This window comes from Nomascus leucogenys, chromosome 10, assembly GCF_006542625.1.
Source record: "Nomascus leucogenys isolate Asia chromosome 10, Asia_NLE_v1, whole genome shotgun sequence".
In the NCBI taxonomy this organism is placed as follows: Eukaryota; Metazoa; Chordata; class Mammalia; order Primates; family Hylobatidae; genus Nomascus; species Nomascus leucogenys.
The window spans coordinates 87,971,442-87,991,728 of NC_044390.1; the positions used below are offsets into that span (position 1 = coordinate 87,971,442).

The following is a 20,287-nucleotide window of genomic DNA, read 5'->3' on the forward strand; positions in this document are numbered from 1 at the left end:
GTGTGGTGGTGGGTGCCTGTAATCCCAGCTACCTGGGAGGCTGAGGCAGGAGAATTTCTTGAACCTGGGAGGCGGAGGTTGCAGTGAGCCGAGATTGTGCCACTGCACTCCAGCCTGGGCGACACAGTGAGACTCCAACTCAAAACAAACAAAAAACAACAAACAAAAAAACTGGGATGAAAGTTCAAGGATTCTGTGTAGATCTCTGGGTTTTTTCATTTTGCAGCTCTCTTTTGTACTCTGTTCTATTAACTCTAGCTGCCTCTAGCCGTCTCTTTGGACTCTCAGCTCCATCTCTTCAACTTAAGAAATCTTTTTCTCTGCACCATGAGTGGAAACAATCTTAAGACAGTTTGACGGGAAAATAAGTATGACGGGAAAACTATTCCTCAACTCTCGGGAATACTGTCCTTTAGTCTGATGAAAAATATCTTGAAAACTGCTGTGTTATGAGGGTTTACATGTTTTTTATTGTTTTTAAAGTTGTTTCATGTGGGATGGTAATTCAGTCTCTGTTTCTCTATCTTGGCTGGAAGTACAAGTGGCTCCAGGTAGTTCTTTTAAATAGGTCCTGAACTGGGCAGATTTTTAAGTGAAGGAAAAGGCCTTTTAAAATTTCTTGTTCATGTCCCTCGGGGTACCGAAACATCGATGAATTTTATCCCTTTCTTTAGGAAAGCAGAGGATCCTATCCTATAAAGAACAGGTAGGTCGTAATCCTTCCTGGAAGAAACGTAACCAAATTACTGGGCTCAGGTCACACTGATAATGATCTTAACTTTGTAGTTTCCCACCTCTATGACTCAAAATTTCTTACTGGATTTGAAAGACTTGCCCCTCTACTAACAGCCTGACTCTAGCTGCCACTCTTGTTTCCTGTACTTTCATTCACTAAAACTCCCGTCTCTGTTACTGGTACCAAGGAAGCCTCAATTAGAATGGGAGGTCTGGGTAGGATAATCTATGAAGTAGAGACTGGTTAGTTACATGTCACCCTGTTCTCATATAAATCTGGCCAACCAACTGTTTGGCAAATTGTTCCACTGGAGGGCAGCCCCAGTGGGTGACAGTTCCCCAGCAGAACCAAAACACAATGACTTTTAGATGTGGGGGACTCCCCGAAACATGGTTAAGACTCCTCTTCTGAAATATGGTCAGGTGTCTGATGTGTTGGCTTTCCTGGGGGATTTTTTATTTTAAAAAAGCCTTGGATTTTAGAAGATTCATATATAGTATTTGAGACATAGTTCTCCAGCCATCAGAAGATGACACATTAGCAGAGATTAAAACGTACACTTACTGCTCATACCTCAGTCACCCTTAGAGGAATAGCTATGGCAAGTGGCTCCTGAAAAACTTTTTCCTATCAATTTTAATTAGTTCCACAACAAACTAGATGTAATATTTTGCATATATTTCCCCTGCCAACGCACCTGTGGTAGTTTCTAGTACATGGTTTCACTTCTATGATCTTTTAAGCTTTAATTCATGTTTTCGCACAGCAGAGCTAACAATATGCAGGGACCTAAACTCTAGGGTTGGTGATGCATTTAATGGGAACGTCTCTGGAGTCAATGGAACATGATGGAGTCAATGGAACATGAAGACTGCTCCTTCCCTGTGGGCATATTTTGGAAAGATACGTATTAATTTAAATTGAGTTTTTCAAATTCGCTTATGAATGGAATAACAATAACTACATTTGTTATATTCTGCTTCTCAGAATCTGGTGACAGCAGGTTAAATTTGCAGGAATTTTTATCTACATCTCTACCCTTGGGGCTATACAGATTGCCAGCTTCTCTTACTTTTTCTGTTGGCATTATATCGCTATTCTGGATTGGAAGGTTGCCAGTCATCTCTTTGGTTTAACCATAGGCACAGCTGCTATGGAGCCTCTCCCAAGAGACTGGGTTAGTGAGAATAGGTGCTGAGAACCCCCCGCGGGACAGGATGAAGGGTTATATAACTCAATTTCAATTTGTTATTAGTTGAGAACTATTTATAACTCCATCCTGGATGTTTTAAGGCGAGATTTCCCCCTTTGACTTACAATGGAGTTATATCCCAATAAGCCCAGGTAAGCGGAAAAATCTCAAGTTCAAAATGCATTTAATATTCATACATCTAACCTACTGAACATCATAGTTTAGCCCAGCCTACCTTAAACGTGCTCAGAACACGTACATTAGCCTACAGTTGGGCAAAATCATCTAACACAAAGGCCTGTTTTGTAATAAAGTGCTGAATATTTCAAGTAACTTACTGAATACTGTACTGAGAGTGAAAAACAGAATGGTTGTATGAGTACTTGAAGTATGGTTTCTACTGAAATCATACTGCCTTTGTACCATCATGAAGTGGAAAAATCTTTTATTTTTATTTTTTTTCCTTTTTTTTCTTTTTTTATTATTATACTTTAAGTTTTAGGGTACATGTGCACAATGTGCAGGTTTGTTACATGAAAAATCTTAAGTTGAACCATCATTAAGTCAAACCATTGGTAAGCTGGGGACCTTCTGTAGCAGAAAGTAGTGGTCAACTTCAAACCAGTTTTAGCTGGTCCATTTTCTTAGCATCTAACTGACAAGAACTGCAGCAGGGACAGGAAAGCCTTAGGCAGGAATGAGGTATTATCAGATGGTGGGGGAGGGTGGAGGAGTGGTAAGGAGGGCAAGCATTCTTCTTAGTTCTCTGTGTAATTAAAAGACCTTGAATTTCTTGCTGCCTCAAATAAGCTTAGCTAAAATCAAGCCTTGTTTGGCTGTTAGAAGCAGACCATGGATCACTACTGCACAAAACAGAAATGGGGCAAAACGAGTTAGTAGGGCCTTACCTATTAGCTCAAGCTGGGAAGATTCACATCTTCCAGCTTTATAAAACAAGATTAAAGGGCCTGGGCTTAGCAGATCTCATGCCACTATGACTGGGGTCTGGTAAAGTTACTCACACTGCACAGCTGACAGCAAACTTAAGCTGTTTAAATAAAGCCTTTGCAAAAGACTCTGCCTCCAAAGTTATCCAGGACTATTTTCAATTGTAGGCCTTTAACTTAGCTTATTTGGTAATTTATTAAGTGCATAGATATCGGATTGCTAGGTTGGACCTAGAACACTTTGCTGCATCTTCACAGAAGACTACTCTTCATTCTCTTCCATCTTGACCTGCCTTCACAATCTTGTTATTATACAGTAACATATAATATGATGTTAATATAATGTTACAAATATACATTCCATCCAAATTGTATCCTGGCTATTTGCAAGTCTAGGTACTGAAATCAATGTTTAGGTCAGGTGTGGTGGTTCATGCCTGTAATCCTGGCACTTTAGGAGGCTGAGGCTGGTGGATCACCTGAGGTTAGAAGTTTGAGACCAGCCTGGACAACATGGTGAAACCCCAACTCTACTAAAAATACAAAAGTTAGCTGGGCCTGGTGGCGCACACCTGTAATCCCAGCTACTCAGGGGGCTGAGGCAAGAAAACTGCTTGAACCTGGGAGGTGGAGGTTGCAGTGAGCTGAGATCACACCACTTCACTCCAGCCTGGGCAAAAGAACGAAACTCTGTCTCAAAAAAAAAACAAAAAACAAAACAAGAGAAAGAAATCAATGTTTAAATGATCAACAGAAGGACTTGAGCTATAGCTTTTTCATCACAGACAACCATTTACCATCACAGAAAAAAAATCCATCTAAATTATAGCATATTATATGCTATTTTTTTGTCTTTTCATCAACTATGACTGAACAGGAAGTAGTTACGGGTCAAGGTGTAGGAGGTAAACAAATGTCCAATTATTGATACTTACATAGAACCCACACTAAGAAAGACAGACTATGAATATGGGCAGGAAGAAACAGTCTCTGACTCAGCAGCTGAGAACGTCCAGAGGGTTAAAGTGATGATAATAGTTAAGCCTGATTGAGCTCATACTGTCAGGCACTGTGTTAGGTGCTTTACAGGCAAGGTTTCTTTTGATTCATAGAAAAACTCCATGAGTGGGGTGACCACAAATCCCAGCTTATGCCTGCTGCCTTGGCAAAATTATGAAGGAAACAAAAATATTTCACCCAAAAATATACTTCTTTGACATATTTCAGATGGCTTTCAGAAGGGCTGGAAATACAAGAATAGCTGAGAGAAGCTGTGTGGGACAGATTTGCATCTGTAGAGAAAATATGCATTGATGAGGTGGAGGCATTTCCCTGAGGCCCTACCTTGTCCAGACATGGGAAAGATTAATTGAGAGTCTCACACCTTAGAAGGTCAGAAAGAAACATATTCCATCTATTCTCTCTCAGAACTGTGACCTGTGAGGTTTCATCTACATGACAGGACCACCTGTGCTAGCTGGGCCTCCTCTTCTCTCTCTCCCATAACCTGTCTCACCACCATAACCTGATTTACCACCATAACCTGTCTCGCCACACTCCAAGCCCTCATTCTTTCTGTAACCTCAAGGTGTAATAAAAGCATCAGCCATCTGGCCATTTTTTTTTTTTTTGAGATCTTATATTCTGTAAGACTTTTGTGCACATTAACAAATCTGTATGCCTTTTCTATTAATCTGCTATTTGTCAGTGGATTTTTCAGTGAGGATTCAGAGGGCACAGAGGAAGTTTTCCCTTGGCCCTGTTACACCAAGTAATGGGCTCACTGCTTGACGTGCTACATCTTTCCACATCAGTACATACTGCTTTTTTCTCATAAAAACAAAAAAACCTACAGAGTATTTCTCCCCAAGTAAACTTGATCTGGTATCATTTTTAGATGAGCTGCACAGAAGCTGTCTTACTACGAGAAATATTAAGACCAGCAGCCTTTATAGGTGAATGATATGGTTTAGCCTTGAACTGGGTGAGGTCCAGATAGCCACTGACCCTGTCAGCTAATTAGTGTCAGAATGACAACTCATCAACATTCTTCAACTTTAAATTGGGTGTAAGTGTAAATTCCAGTTTGGTGTTTTGGTCACTTTGATGTACATTTCACATGAAGTTTATTACAGATACTACATCAAGAAGTAGATTAATATTCTGTGAGTACCTTAATAAGATTTTAGTGTGGCTGAGGTAGAGATCTGATTATATTTGCCTTAAATTTGTTTCAGGCTAGAATTAATTCAGTTGCAAGGAACAGAACTTTAGGAAATCAACTACTCATTTCTTTATGTCCTAGAGCGGATTAAAAAGGATTTTCTGAGGAAGATTCTAGGCCTGCCTTTAGGAACTTCCACTGCCTGCCTCAGGACAACGGGAAACATAGGCTTATATTTAGGTCTTATTAGGTTCCTTGGTTCTGATAAAAATACGAATGCACCATGAGTGCTGTTAAGACAGCTAGGTCTGTATTTAGCTGGCAACAGAATACATTTCTGGGCTGCTGCTTTTATGTGTGTGGGTGTGTGTGTGTGTGTGTCTGTATATTTTTTTCTTTTTGAGATGGAGTCTCACTCAGTTTGTGGCCCAGGCTGGAGTGCGGTGGCGCAATCTCGGCTCACTGCAATCTCTGCCTCCCAGTTCAAGTGATTCTCCTGCCTCAGCCTCCTGAGTAGCTGGGATTACAGGCATGCATCAACACGCCTGGCTAATTTTGGTATTTTGAGTAGAGACGGAGTTTTGCCATGTTGGCCAGGCTGGTCTTGGAACTCCTGACCTCACGTGATCCTCCCACCTTGGCCTCCGAACGTGCTGGGATTACAGGCGTGAGCCACCGTGCCTGGTCTGCTATCAATATTTATTAACAGATCAACATTCAAGAATAACCAGTTTAAGAATTAACAGCCTATTCACTTCTCCAGATATTCCAAAATATAACCTTAGACCACACTTAGCAGTAAGATGGTTATCTAAACCACAACATCCTGTTGCCCACTGTGCACCTTCAATTTTGGCAAAGCTGCTTTTGCTGAAACACATTTTCATGTAATGCCACCAACTTACATTGAAGGTACTATAATTCATTCAACAAACATTTATTTGAATGCCTACTGTGAGATGAATGAAACTTAACGTTATATCCTCTTTATGAAGGTCGTTTAGGATAAAAGTCTGTCTGATCTTAAGGTCAAGAACAGTTGCAATTCACCTGAACAACTGGGTTCTTTTGATTGAAGGAAGCTGAAAGAGTTTTACATTCTTTCTTTTTAAAGCTGGCTGCTACAAAGCTTATGGTGGTCCTTGTGAACCACTAGTAACAGGGGTGCTGGCATTATGGTATACATTTTTACATTTCTTTCTTGCCTCTATTTTGTCTCCACTCATACTTTTACTTTTACTTTGGCCCCATTTTAACTTTCCTTGAAGTAACTTGCAAAAGTTAGTACATGCTCTGAAATCGGGCAGTGCAGTGCACAAATAAACAATTGCAGGAAGCGAAATGGAGGGGAGAGCATATCAGTTTATTGAAAGTTATACTCGTTCATCCATTTGCATTCTGATACCTGAGGCCACTGTGAATACTGGAGGAGAAAAGCAAATTGGAATTTTTAACCTTAACATTTTAAGAATATCATTTTCTCAGCTCCAGAAAGGAGTGAAAAAAAGAAAAAATAATAAAATTTTAATTTATAAAAAATTTTAAAAAGAAAGTATTTTTTGACAATCCTACTACTGAAAGTGAGTACAATGAAGCAGGGACTCACTGGTTCAAGGTAAACACTACATGGTTAAACTTAGGTTAAGTTAAATATGTGTTCCTAGAAAACTTACAGTGGTTTTATAAATTGAACATTTAATAGTGAATTGATGAAATTCTTAACTGTATAAAAAAACTTGTCTACATATGCTGCAATGGACAAAATGATTCCCTACGTCATCTAACAAGTTCAGGCTTCTGTGTATGATGTTTTCTTCAAGTAGGACGAGTTATGGAATGACAAAAAGGGTAGCTCAAAAGATAATAAACATATTACACACAATTAGAACATCATGACAATTGTGAACCATAGTGACACGTGTTCTGGTGAACCCTGGCCTAACTACAATTATATGCACTTAGAATGAAGGGCATCACAATCATATCAAGTATAGTTCTTATTAAAGAACGCAGTATCTTTGCAGGCTTACTAACCTGATGTTGTCTTCCTAGAGTAGGTCTGGGTATAAGTAAATCAACTGCCCTCATTACCTAAGAAAACATTGGTAGGTGCTTGCCTTTATAAAAAAGGAACTAGTTACTCTCGAGTTATAAAACAAATGACCAAAAACGAACTCAAGAAAATCTAAATAGCCTTTTTTGAATGATGTTAAGACAGAAACTGTTACTAGAGATAAAGAGGAACATTTTATAAAAGTCAAGAAATAGATAACAATTATAAGCATACAGAAAGTGAAAAGACAAACCCAGAGGCACTTATAAAAAAAACCCATTTTCACAATAAAGAACTCTCAAAATTCAACAAGAAAAAGAAAACCCAATTTAAAAATGGACAGAAGAGTTGAAAAGACAACAAAAGAAGAGACATAGGTGGCAAATGGGCACATGAAAAGATGCTGAACATCAGTAGGCATTAAGAAAATGCAAACCAAAATTATGAGATGCCACTTCATACCCACCAGAACAGTAGAATAGCTATAATCATAAAGATAGACAATAACAAGTGTTGGTGAAGAAGTGGAGAAATTGGAACCCTCATACATTGCTAGTGGGAATGTACAACAGCATAGCTGCCTTGGAAAACAGAAGCATTTCTTAAAATGTTAAGACTAAGAGTTACCATTAGACCCAGCAATTCTGCTACTAGGTATCTGCTTGAGGGCAATAAATATGTTATGTCCACACAGAAACTTGTACACAAATGTTCACAGTAACATTATTCATAAAAGCCAAAAAAGGGAAACAACCTAAACGTCTATGAACCAATGAATGGAAAAACAAGAGAGAGTATTATTCAGCAATAAAAAGAAATGAAATACTGATAACATGCTACAACACGGATAAACTTCAAAAACATGCTAAGTGAAAGAAGCCAGTAACAAAAGGTCATATACTGTATGACGCCACTTATACGAGAGGTCCAGAATAGGCAAATCTATAGAGATAAAAGGTAGATTCATGGTTGCCTAGGGCTGGTGGGTAGGGAAAGAGGAATGGGAATGACTGCTAACTGGTACAAATTTTCTTTTGGGATGATAATGTGCTAAAATTGGATTACAGTGATGGCTGAACAATTTTGTAAATAAACTAAAACCCACTGAATTGTATACTTTAAGTGACCCAACTTTATGGTATTTATATCTCAATAAAGCTGTTAAAATATACTATATAAACTGAATGGACAAAAACCACAGGATCATCTCAATAGAAGCATAAAAACACATGATGAAATCCAATACCCATTCATGATAAAACTCTCCACAAACTAGAAATGAGAAATTTCTTCAACCTGATAAAGGACATTTATGAAAAATGTACAACTAACTACATACTTAATGGGAAATGCTTTCCCTGAAGGATTAGGAACAGGGCAAGGATGGATGTGTGCCTTTGGCACTTCTATTCGACACTGTACAATAAGGGAGAAAAAGGGAAAAAGACAAAGTCTTTCAGAATTGAAAGCAGCAGCAAAACTGCCTTTATTTGCAGACCACATCATCCTATGTGCAGAAAATTCTAAGGAATCATAGACAAAAAACTACCAGCACTAATAAATGAGTTCAGCAAAGCTACAGTATTTGAGGTCAATACACAAAAATCAATTGTAGTTCTATATACTTAGCAATGAATAATCCAAAATGAAAAAAAAAATTCATCAAAAATAACACCAAAAGGTAAAAAAATACTTAGGAATAAATTTAACAAAATAGTGCAAGCCTTGCACACTGAAAATTACCAAACACTATTAATAGAAATTAAAGAATATCTAAAATATCTAAATTAAAGAATATCTAAATAAATAGAGACACATTCCACATCCATGGATTGGAAGTGAACATCATTAAAATAGCAATTTTCCTCAAACTGATCTATAGATTCACAATGCCTATTGAAATCCCTGCAGGCTTTTTTTTTTTTTTTTTTTGGTAGAAACTGACCAGCTGAACCTAAAATTTATATGGAAATGCAAAGGATCCAGAGTAGCCAGACAAACTTGTAAAAGAACAACACTTACTTTAAACGCGACAACAATCAAGACATTGGCACTGGCATAAGAAGAGACATACAGACCAGACCTAATAACTATCTTTACTTTTATGGTTGATTTTTTTTTTTTAAGAGACAGGGTCTTGATATGTCACCCTGGCTTGAGTGCAGTGGCGCGATCATAGTTCACTGTAACCCCAAACACCTGGGGCTCAGGTGATCCTCCCACCTTAGCTCCAGAGTCGCTGGAATTACAGGTGCATGCCACCATGTCAGCAATGCATTTTTGACAATGGTGCCAAGGTAATTCGATGGGTAAGTATAGTCTTTTCAACAAATGGTACTGGGACAAGTGGATAACCACATTTATAAAGATGAAATTAAATTTGTACCTCATGCCATACATAAAAATTAACTCAAAATGAATCATAATTTTAAATGTAAGAAGCAAAACTATAAAACTTCTTAAAGAAAATGTAGGAGAGCCGGGCGCAGTGGCTCATGCCTGTAATCCCAGTATTTTGGGAGGCTGAGGGGGGTGGATCACGAGGTCAGGAGACTGAGACCATCCTGGCTAACAGGGTGAAACCCCGTCTCTTCTAAAAAATACAAAAAATTAGCTGGGCATGGTGACGGGTGCCTAGTTCCAGCTACTTGGGAGGCTGAGGCAGGAGAATGGCATGAACCCGGGAGACGGAGCTTGCAGCGAGCTGAGATCACACCACTGCACTCCAGCCTGGGCGACAGAGTGAGACTCCATTTAAAAAAAAAAAAAAAAGAAGAAAGAAAGAAAGAAAACGGAGAAAATCCTTGTACCCACGTACCAATTTACCAGTTTCACATTTTATGGATCATGCTTTTGGCACATCATCAAAAGCATGATCCATAAAATGTGAAATTGGTAAAGTGGCTTTAACAAAATAAAAATGTTTATATTCCAAGAGATACTATTAAGAAAATGAGAAGGCAAGCCAGAGACTGGGAAAAATTTATAGTTGCAAATCATATGACTGAGAGAGAATTTTTGACTAGACATTTCACCAAAGAAGATAAACAGATGGTTAATAAGCACAGGAAAAGATGCTCATCAACTTTTCAACATCCTAATATCAGGGAAATACAACCGAAACCCCTATGAGATACCACTTCACACCTTACTACTAGAATGGCTATAATAAAAAGACAATGTGTTTCAGAAAGCCCTTACCTGTCACCGAAGGGTACACTAAAAAGTGGTTTAAATGGTACATTTTATGTTATATATATTTTACCATAATAAAAAGCCCCTAACGATTACAAAGAAAACGGGAAGCTGGGCTCGGTGGCTCATGCCTGTAATCCCAGCACTTTCGGAGGCTGAGGCGGGCAGATCACGAGGTCAGGAGCTCGAGACCAGCCTGACCAATATGGAGAAACACCATCTCTACTAAAAATATAAAAATCAGCCGGGCATGGTGGCACATGCCTGTAATTCCAACTACTTGGGAGGCTGAGGCAGGGGATCGCTTGAACCTGGGAGGCGGAGGTTGCAGTGAGCAGAGATTGCGCCACTGCACTCCAGCCTGGGTAACAAGAGCGAAACTCCGACTCAGAAAAAAAAAAAAAGAAAGAAAGAAAAAGAAAAAGGGAAAGGTGGTGAACTCAGCAGGAAAAAAACAAAAACCAAAAATATCTTCCCACAAAGAGAAGCCCAGCTTTAGATGGCTTCACTGGTGAATCCTATCAAACATTTAAAGACAAAATTACATAAATCTCTTCCATAAAACAGAAGAGGAAAAAACACCAACTTATTCAGTGAGTTCAATTTAAATGTGTAATTAAAGGCATCATGATTTACTTTTTGCAGAAATGCCTTATTAAAGTATAAAAGATAAAAGGTTCTGAGCTGGAGGTCCTGAAAACTGTTTCAATCTAGACTTTGTTACCAACTGGTTGTGTAATCTTTGTCAAGTTACATCAACATTTTCATTTTGGGCTTCAGTTTCTTAGTTTCTTTTTCTTTTTTTTTTTGTTTTTTGTTTTTTTGAACCAGGGTCTCACTCTGATACCCAGGCTGGAGTGCAGTGGTATGATCACTGCTCACTGCAACCTCTGCCTCCTGGGCTCAAACATTCCTCCCAGCCTCCCGGGTGGGGCCGCCATGCCCCCTAATTTTTGCATATTTGGTAGACGGGGTCTCACCATGTTGCCCAGCCTGGTCTTGAACTCCTGGGCTCAGGGCACCTGCCTGCTTCAGCCTGCCAAAGTGCTGGGATTACAGGTGTGAGGGACCATGCCTGGCCAGTTTCCTCATTTGTAAACAGGGAGGTTCACCAGAGAAATCCTTTCCATCTATATAATTCTATGATACACTTATTACATAAAATTTGGTTTAAAACTTGCTCAATCCTAAAATGATATAGCCCTTCAGAAAAACAATACAGTAATATGTAGTAAGAGCCATTTCATACTCTCTGTCGAAGTATTTCCACTTCTGGATATTTATCCTGGTGATATAATTCAATAAAAGCAAATACTCCATAAAGCTATCATCACTGTAACAGCCCACTTGTCCAACAAGAGTGGAATAAGATGAGTAACACAAAGAAATGTCAAATTACTAAAACAATATGAAGATAATTTGTAGAAAATATTTGTATGGTGCAAAGAATCAGAATATAAATGATTTCAACTATGAAAATGTATACAGTATATACACATATGCCAAATGGAAGGTGGTGTGCACTACTGAAAGTAGTATTAGGGTTGTGAGTCTAAAAATGGCTTCTTCTGTGTTTAATTGCAAAGTCCTTTGAAATATTAATGCATTATATACTCAAAGGGAAAAAAATCAAATCTTGTCCACAGGGTAGAGATGAAAAATATCAAGATTACACTGATAAGGTTCTAAGTTCCTCTGCTTTGATTAATACTTCTGAGAGTGGTTATGAATCTGGAGTTCTCAGTAGACATCTCAGTGATTAAAACTTTTGGCCGGGCGCAGTGGCTCACGCCTGTAATCCCAGCACTTTGGGAGGCCAAGGCGAGTGGATCACAAGGTGAGGAGATCGAGACCGTCCTGGCTAACACGGTGAAACCCCATCTCTACTAAAAATACAAAAAATTAGCCGGGCATGGTTGCGGGCACCTGTAGTCCCAGCTATTCGGGAGGCCAAGGCAGGAGAATGGCGTGGACCCGGGAGGTGGAGCTTGCAGTGAGCCGAGATCATGCCACTGCACTCCAGTCTGGGCGACAGAACGAGACTCCGTCTCAAAAAAAAAAAAAAAAAAAAACTTTTATCGGTGTATACTGAAATTACCCATAATATTTTACTTGTTCTACTCAGTACTGAGGTAAAGACTGCAAGTCTGTGATTTTACAAAATGGCCATTAAAATTCAGATATAACACTGCATAGTTCAAAATCTTTATGCCTGGGTATTTCACTTATCCCTATTACTTCAAGTTCTCAACTTATAATTCCTCAAGCAGCATTTTTTGGTAGGTTCATCAGCCACTAAACTATTTGAGTTATACAACCATTAAAGTTCCTCTCGACTGAGAATAGCGGAAAAAGGGAGTGTGTGTCTAGTGTCTATATTTTCCCTCCTATTCCTATGGCTGCCTGCTGAGATGAGAACCTCAGCAGGATCTAGTCTCAGCATCTCCAAGGTTATCAGAGAGAATACCTGGTAATGCTACAACACACAAGCCTATTAATAGCAAGATGAACCATATGAAATTGTTTCTGTGGGCCAAAATATTAATAGTCAACCATCAGCAATTTTGTATAGCTCAACCTTGGATGTCAAGCCTTTGGATTAAGAAAAACATGATGTAAATTTCCATAAGGACATAATCTACTTACTTACAAGCATTTTAGGACAACATAGATTTTTTTTTTTTTTTTTTTTGAGACATAGTCTGGCTCTGTTGCCCAGGCTGGAGTGCAGCAGTGTGATCATAGCTTATCGTATCCTCAATCTCCTGGGCTTAAGTGATCCTTTTTCTGCCTCAGCCTCCTGAGTAGCTGGGACCACAGGCACTACCACCATGCCTGGCTAATTTCTTTAAAAAATATTTTTTGTAGAGACGGGGTCTTACTATGTTGCCCAGGCTAGTCTTGAACTCCTGGGCTCAAGCAATCCTCCTGTCTCAGCCTCCCAAAGTGCTGGGATTACAGGCATACGGCACTGTGCCCGGACAAAGATTAAGAACTTTATTAGCATCCTGGGTACAGTTTTACTTTGGTTTCCTTGGTCTTTGTAAGCCTACTAAAGTTTTGTGACTATACTTTCATTTTTGGTTAGAAAAAAAAAACCATGAAATGTTCTCTTTGTCATTTTGTTACATGGATATTTAGTAATTTTTTTTCCATATTTCAAATTGTCCTTCCATTTAAACTTTGTTCCCTTTGAGACTCTAGAATCATTATCAAAGACTCCTTAACCTTCTCAATAAAGAGTGCATTAGGTGATTAATTTCAGAACCAGCATTTTAAGCAACTAGTTTGTACATGTAAGCATTAACATGCTAAACTCATAAGCACAATGAAGAGGTGTTTAACAGCAGCCAATTAAAGAACAAATAGCAACTCTATTCTGAGTCAATTCCTGCCGAAGTCCTGTTTTTCTCCACACAGTAAGTTTTGGTACCAGCACTTTCAGAGCAATGCTTCCTTCTTCCACCTCCAACTTAAATCAACCCCATTTGAGAACATCTTACCTGAAACTACCATAGACTATAAGAAGAATGGAAATCAGAAATGTAGACACTTGACTGGAATCCACCAGGGAATAGGCCCTAGAGAAATAAGAGGAAAAAAATTTAAATCACATGCAGTGAGTCCTAATGGAGCTTACAGTCTAATGGAGTTCTATAAACCCCACTGAGCTTTGTTTTTATCTTTAAGAAGGAAAAAAGGTATAAATTAGCATTAACAAAATAACACAATTAAAATGAGATTTGCTAGTTTAACATGAAGAATAAATTGGTACGTTTACAGCTATTATTAGTAAATATTTACAGCATGTAAAATGACATCAATGTAAAAATCCCATCTCTGTTTATGTTTACAACATCCACCCCCCAATTTAAAAAGTATCAAAATATCTACCAAATCTGTGCCCATGGCAAGAGTCTCAATAATCAGACTTTTATCCAATTACATTTGAATCACTAATAGTACTGGTTTTGCTTGGTGATGAGGTAAAACCTGCATCTCCTGAACTCCCCGTTTCCATTTTTCTAACTGCCTATTGATTTTCTCCATCTAGATGGCCTACAGGAGGTTCTTCAAAGTCAGCAAGTCCACCACAAATATTCTCTCCATCTTAGCTTATCCTCTCAAGGAATGGTATCACCATCCCCTCAGCTGCCAAAGCTAAAAATCTGCTGCATTCTTGACAGCCCTTTCTTTCTCTTACTTCCACATCCCCAACTACCCTACTTCTCCTAATCCCACTGCTAATTTGTTAGCTCCCTTCTATGGCTTGGCTATTGGAAATCTTGTTTTAAAGGCTATCTCCATGAGTTCACCCTCCACATTACCCATTTTTATTTGTCAGGGATTTTCCTAAAACAAATCTTAGCGGGTTTTTTTGTTGTTGTTGTTTAATTTCCATTCAGCAAAGTATTTAATACTGCCTACATGCCAGGCACCCTGCTAGCCACTGGGATATACAGTAATAAATAAGAATGCCTTGGTCTCTGCCTAAATGTCTTTTCTAAAGAAATGAACAATTTCACCCTAAAGAAATAAAAAAATGAACATAACTGAATGAATATAATCACGAAGAATGTTACAAAAGAGAGAAAGAGAAGTATAGGGTACTATGATAATGTATATTAGGTGGATGCAGTCTAAGAACAGGGGAGCTTTCCTTAGGGAGGAAGATGATTTAGAGAGACACAGGACACAATAAATAGGACCTGGTGATTGTTTATGGGAACCAGCAAAGGGAAGAATTGCGGTGATCCCTAGGTTTCCGCTTAGCTGGGTTTGTACCATTTAGGGAAAAAAAAAAAGTAACATAGAAGGAACAGATTTTTTTTTTGTTTTTGAGACAGAGTCTTGCTCTGTTACCCAGGCTGGAGTGCAGTGTCATGATCTCGTTTCACTGCAACCTCTGCCTCCTGGGTTCAAGTGATTCTCTTGCCTCAGTCTCCCGAGTAGCTGGGATTACAGGCATGCACCACCATGCCGGGCTGATTTTTGTATTTTTAGTAGAGATGGGGTTTTACCATGTTGGTCAGGCTGGTCTCGAACTCCTGACCTCAAGCAATCCACCCACCTTGGCCTCCCAAAGTGCTGGGATTACAGGCATGAGCCACTGCGCCTGGCCAGAGGAACAGATTTTAAGCTAAGATTTGAACGTACTGAGGAGACAACTGGATATTGAAACCGTTCTGAGCTGAAGATGTATATATACTGAGAGCTCATCACCTTCCACATGGTAACTGAAGCCATAGGTGTGTGTGAATGCCCCACAGCAGTGAAAAGAGGACCTAGGATCAAGGCCTGGGAAATCTCCAAATTTAAAGATCAGGTAGAAGAAGGAACTGCAAAGAAAACCAAGATGAAACAGAGACAGAGAAGGAAAACCCAGAATAGCAGGTTATTTCAGAAAGGCAGCAGAATTAAATGTGGCCTGAATTTAATCCTTTGCTCTACCACTTACTAGTAGCTAAGCCAGTTACTTAGCCTCTCTAAAAGCTTCAGCTTTTCATCTGTAAAATGGGGATAACGACAACCTCAGAGAGTTGTTAAAGGATTAAATGAGGAATTCGTACAAAGAACATAACACATTAAATACTCAATTCACACTCACTGCATTATGAGGGAGACGCTGCCAACCATAAATGCTGCTGAGAGGTCAAGAAAGACAACTGGAGTGACCACTGCGTAAAGTGGTGAGGATGGAGTCAGACTGAAATTAGCTGAGAAGTTAAAGCTAAGGAAATGAAGACAGTATTTTGAAAAGTGCAGGGAAAAGAATGGCAGCTGGAGGGTAAATATAAGGATAAGGGAGGTCTTAAAACATTATTATTATTATTTTTTAAGGTGAGAGATGCTCAGCCTTTTTTGATGCTGACTGGAAATTAACCCCATGAGGAAAGACTGATGCATACAGAGGAGGACATTACATTTCCTTTAATCGCTGTAAAAAATAAGACATATAATGAACTTTCATGATACACTGCTGTGGTCTATAATGGCAGGCTTTTGGATCCTTAGCTTTTTTTTTTTTCACTCTTGTTGCCCAGGCTGGAGTGCAATGGCACGATCTCGGCTCACTGCAACCTCCACCTCCTAGGTTCAAGCAATTTTCCTGCTTCAGCCTCCTGAGAAGCTGGGGTTACAGGCGCCCCCCACCACGCCCAGCTAATTTTTTTGTATGTTTAGTAGAGACGGGGTTTCATCATGTTGGCCAGGCTGGACTCAAACTCCTGACCTCAAGTGATCCACCCGCCTCAGCCTCTCAAAGTGCTGGGATTACAGGCTAAGGATCCACTGCACCCGGCATAATCCTTAGTTATTACAGACACATCCTGAAGTATTTATGGGTATGTTAAAAAAAAAAAAAAATGAACTGGGGAGTCCATTAGGCTGAGATGGCTCCAGCGTCTTGGGTTGCTAAGGAAGCCAACTGAAATCCAACTCAGAGTAACTCAACCCATCAGAAACTGCCAATCAAACCTAACCAGGGGCTTTACCAATCAGAGACTTTCTACTTTCACCAATCAAGTACTAGAGACTTTCTACTTTAACCAATCAAGTATTTTCTTTCTTTTGCTTCTGCAAATGCTTTATAAAAGTTTTGCCCTCAGGCCCCCTCCAAGGAGCTGTGATCCACTTGTGATCTGGTGCTGCCTGATTCATGAGGCGCTGCTCAAAAAAACTCTCCAAAAGTTAAACATAAGTTTATCTTTTAACAGGTGAAATAGTATGATTTAAGATTTGCTTTAAAATACTCTAAGAAAATAAAACATGGGAGGGATACACCAATAAAAAGGCAAATTTTTTAAAATTATGAAGCTGGAATGATAGGTATATTGTATTCTTCTCTCTTCCCCCCACATCAGGCTTTGAGATGGTAAGACAATTTGAATACAGTTAAAACTACTAGAGGCAGATGAATACAAGAATATATGTTTTGGATCATGAATTCTGTTTCATGGCACCTCACAGGGGTGCTACCTTTTCCTAAATTTCAGTCAGCCGGGGAGTGGAGAAAGGGAAGGTAGGAGACATGAGGGCCACTCGAGCCTCTCTCGGGTCCCATCCAGCAATGATGCAGCTGTGGCTGTCCAGGGTCCTCTTTTGAACCAGATTATGTAGACAAGGCTCACATACCAAGAGATATCTGAGCTATCGTGCATCATGTATTAGGAAAATGAACTTCATCAATTTCTCTTTATTCTAAAATTATGTTTCTTGCTGTGTGACATAATCTTTGCACACATCTTCCAAAATTCTGAAAACAAAAAGGAACATTTTCGTAAAATTAAAAAAAATTATGACTAGGTTATATATTCATACAAAAATCAAAAGTATATTAAAAAGTACATACACAGAGGTCTTATTCCCATCTAGCCATCTCCCAACCCCCACCTCTCAGTCATTTTTAGATAACAACTTTTAAATAACCACATTTTTAAGTTTCTTATCTAGCCTTTTGGAGTAAATATACAATATAAGAACATTATTTCTCACCACTTCTTATGAAATAGGTAAAATATTAAATATACTGCTCAGTATCTCCCTCTACCCCCTTTTTACAATATAGCCTAGAAATCTTTCTGTATCAGGATGTGGAGAACTTCCTTTTTAAAATTTTCCTGTAAACATCAGCATGGTAGTCCATTGTGCAGATGCCCCATGGTTTTTTTGTTTGTTTTTGTTTTTTGTTTGTGTTTTTTTTAGAACAAGTCCCTTACAGGTTGACACTGGGGTTGTTTCCAAAAACTCCGCTGTTAACAAGTAATTCTGTAATAATGGGCCTTGTAAATTACACCTGCATTGCACACACATGAAATGACATATTTGTATAACATTCCTCAAAGTCAGATTGCTGGCTCAAAGGGGAAATGCACTTGCAATTTGATAGATGTTGCCAAAGTGCCCTACAGAGAGGTTATACCATTTCACACTCTCATCAGTAATGAACTAAATGTTCCTACTTTCTAAAGTGAGTATTGTCTAACTTTTGAATTTTTACCCATCTGAGAGATGAAAACTGGCATCTCAGTATGGTTTTTATTTTCATTAAAATTGTAATTAAAATTTAAAAATTAAAGTGAGATTGAGCAGCTTTTTTTTTTTTTATGATTAAAGGTCAGTAGGTATTTTTTAAAGGCAATTTAAAGTTTTCTCCAGACTCCAGAGCTATAAAAAAACAAGAGCGGCTTTCTTCTGAGGAACTTTTCTTCTGATGGTGTCTTATTGGATGACTTTGTTTTTGTATCCTTTGTATTTTGAACCATATTGTCACTACCCTCAAGGCAGATTAAATATCGACACTTCCCAAATTCACTGCCTTAAAGTCTGATACTATTGTTTAATTATTTTGCTACGTCTCTCAAATCAATGGAGACTCTCTAAAAACTCTTAATCTCAGACTTCTGGAAGTCTGGATTTTTTTTTTTTTGAGACAGAGTCTCACTCTGTCGCCCAGTCTGGAGTGCAATGGTACAATCTCGGCTCACTGCAACCTCCACCTCCTGGGTTCAAGCAAAATTCTCCTGCCTCAGCCTCCCAAGTGGCTGGGATCACAGGAGTCCGCCACCACACCCAGATAATTTTTGGTATTTTTATTAGAGACAGGGTTTTGTCATGTTGCCCAGGCTGGTCTCAAACTCCTGACCTCAGGTGATCCACCCACCTCAGCCTCCCAAAATGCCAGGATTACATGCATGAGCCACCACACCTGGCCTGGATTAAATTTTCAAAAACCAGCTCCTCCCTGACAGATCTTCTGCGCTGTGCTCCAGCCTCTGAGGAGCTGTAATTACTGACTTTCTTCATAGTCTGTTTTTCTAGATGAAGGTTTGACCATGTGCAAAATATAAGAGTGTGACTAAGGTTGCCAGATCTCACCTCCATATCCTGGCAGTGAGCATGTCCCCCACTGCAGAACTAAATGCCTGATTTCAAAAAAAGTGTTCAGATGTTTAATGGTTTCTTCTAACTTAAGTTTTGTTTTAGCTTTCAAATAAACCTATACAAGAAAATCTGATTAAAGTTCACCCCTAATATTGTACATGGTATTTTATAATTTATACTAAGATCTTAAAAAGTTCTAACAATTTTGCAAACTTTACCAACTATCACATAACTAGAAGTTATAGCTTATTTTATGATGTTATTTGAAATTTCATATACTATTTTCAATTCAAACTATCATTATAGAAGTTTTTGTTGTTGTTGTTTCTTTTTGGAGACAGGGTTTCACCTGTTGCTTAAGCTGGAGTGCAGTGGCACGGTCTTGGCTCAGTGAAACCTCCAACTCCTGGACTCAAGCAATCCTCCCACCTCAGTCTCCCAAGCCAGCCAGGACTGCAGGTGTGTGCCACCACAGCCAGCTAATTTTTGTATTTTTTGTAGAGACGGAGTTTTACCATGTTGCCCAGAGCTGGAGAACTGTGAATCTCTGTGATTATCGGTGTCTTTCAAGATCAAGAGCCAGATGCACTTCTGATCTTAGGTGGCCTAATTCCAGAGTCTCCCAAATTGACTTCAATATCTGCCCAAAACTGGATGACAAACTGAAGTTTCTATCTGTAATTATACAGTAATTAACTATGTAATCCTCCCTGGGCAATCTTTATATCTTTCTATTATCTATAAAATCCTCTTTGGGCCCAGATAAACTTGAAGGCCGAATTAATTTTAATTTCTCAAGGGTCTAGGTTTTGGCTGGGCATGGTGGCTCATGCCTGTAATTCTGACACTCCAGGAGTCCGAGGTGGGAGGACTGCTTGAGCCCAGGAGTTCAAGACCAGCCTGGGCAACAAATGAGATGTGACTCTTTGAAAAATTAAAAAAAAAAAAATCAGCCAGGCATGGTGGAACACGCCTGTACTTCCAGCTACTTGGGAGGCTGAGGTAGGAGGATCCTTTGAGCCCACAAGTTTCAGGTTGCAATGAGCTATGATTTTGTCACTGCACTTCAGCCTGGGTGACAGAGCGAGACCCTGTCGCAAAAAAATTTAAAAAGTCT

The 20,287-nt window shown here is 39.1% G+C and overlaps 1 protein-coding gene across 1 annotated transcript in view; it reads right to left on the reverse strand.

Moving 5' to 3' along the window:
- SPPL3 (signal peptide peptidase like 3) overlaps positions 1–20,287 on the reverse strand; it is a 141,970-nt gene that overhangs the window by 34,249 nt on the left and 87,434 nt on the right. The window contains exon 2 of the mRNA XM_030821509.1: positions 13,791–13,868. Within this exon, the coding sequence (XP_030677369.1) occupies positions 13,791–13,868 (78 nt within the window). The remainder of the gene's footprint in view (positions 1–13,790; positions 13,869–20,287) is intronic.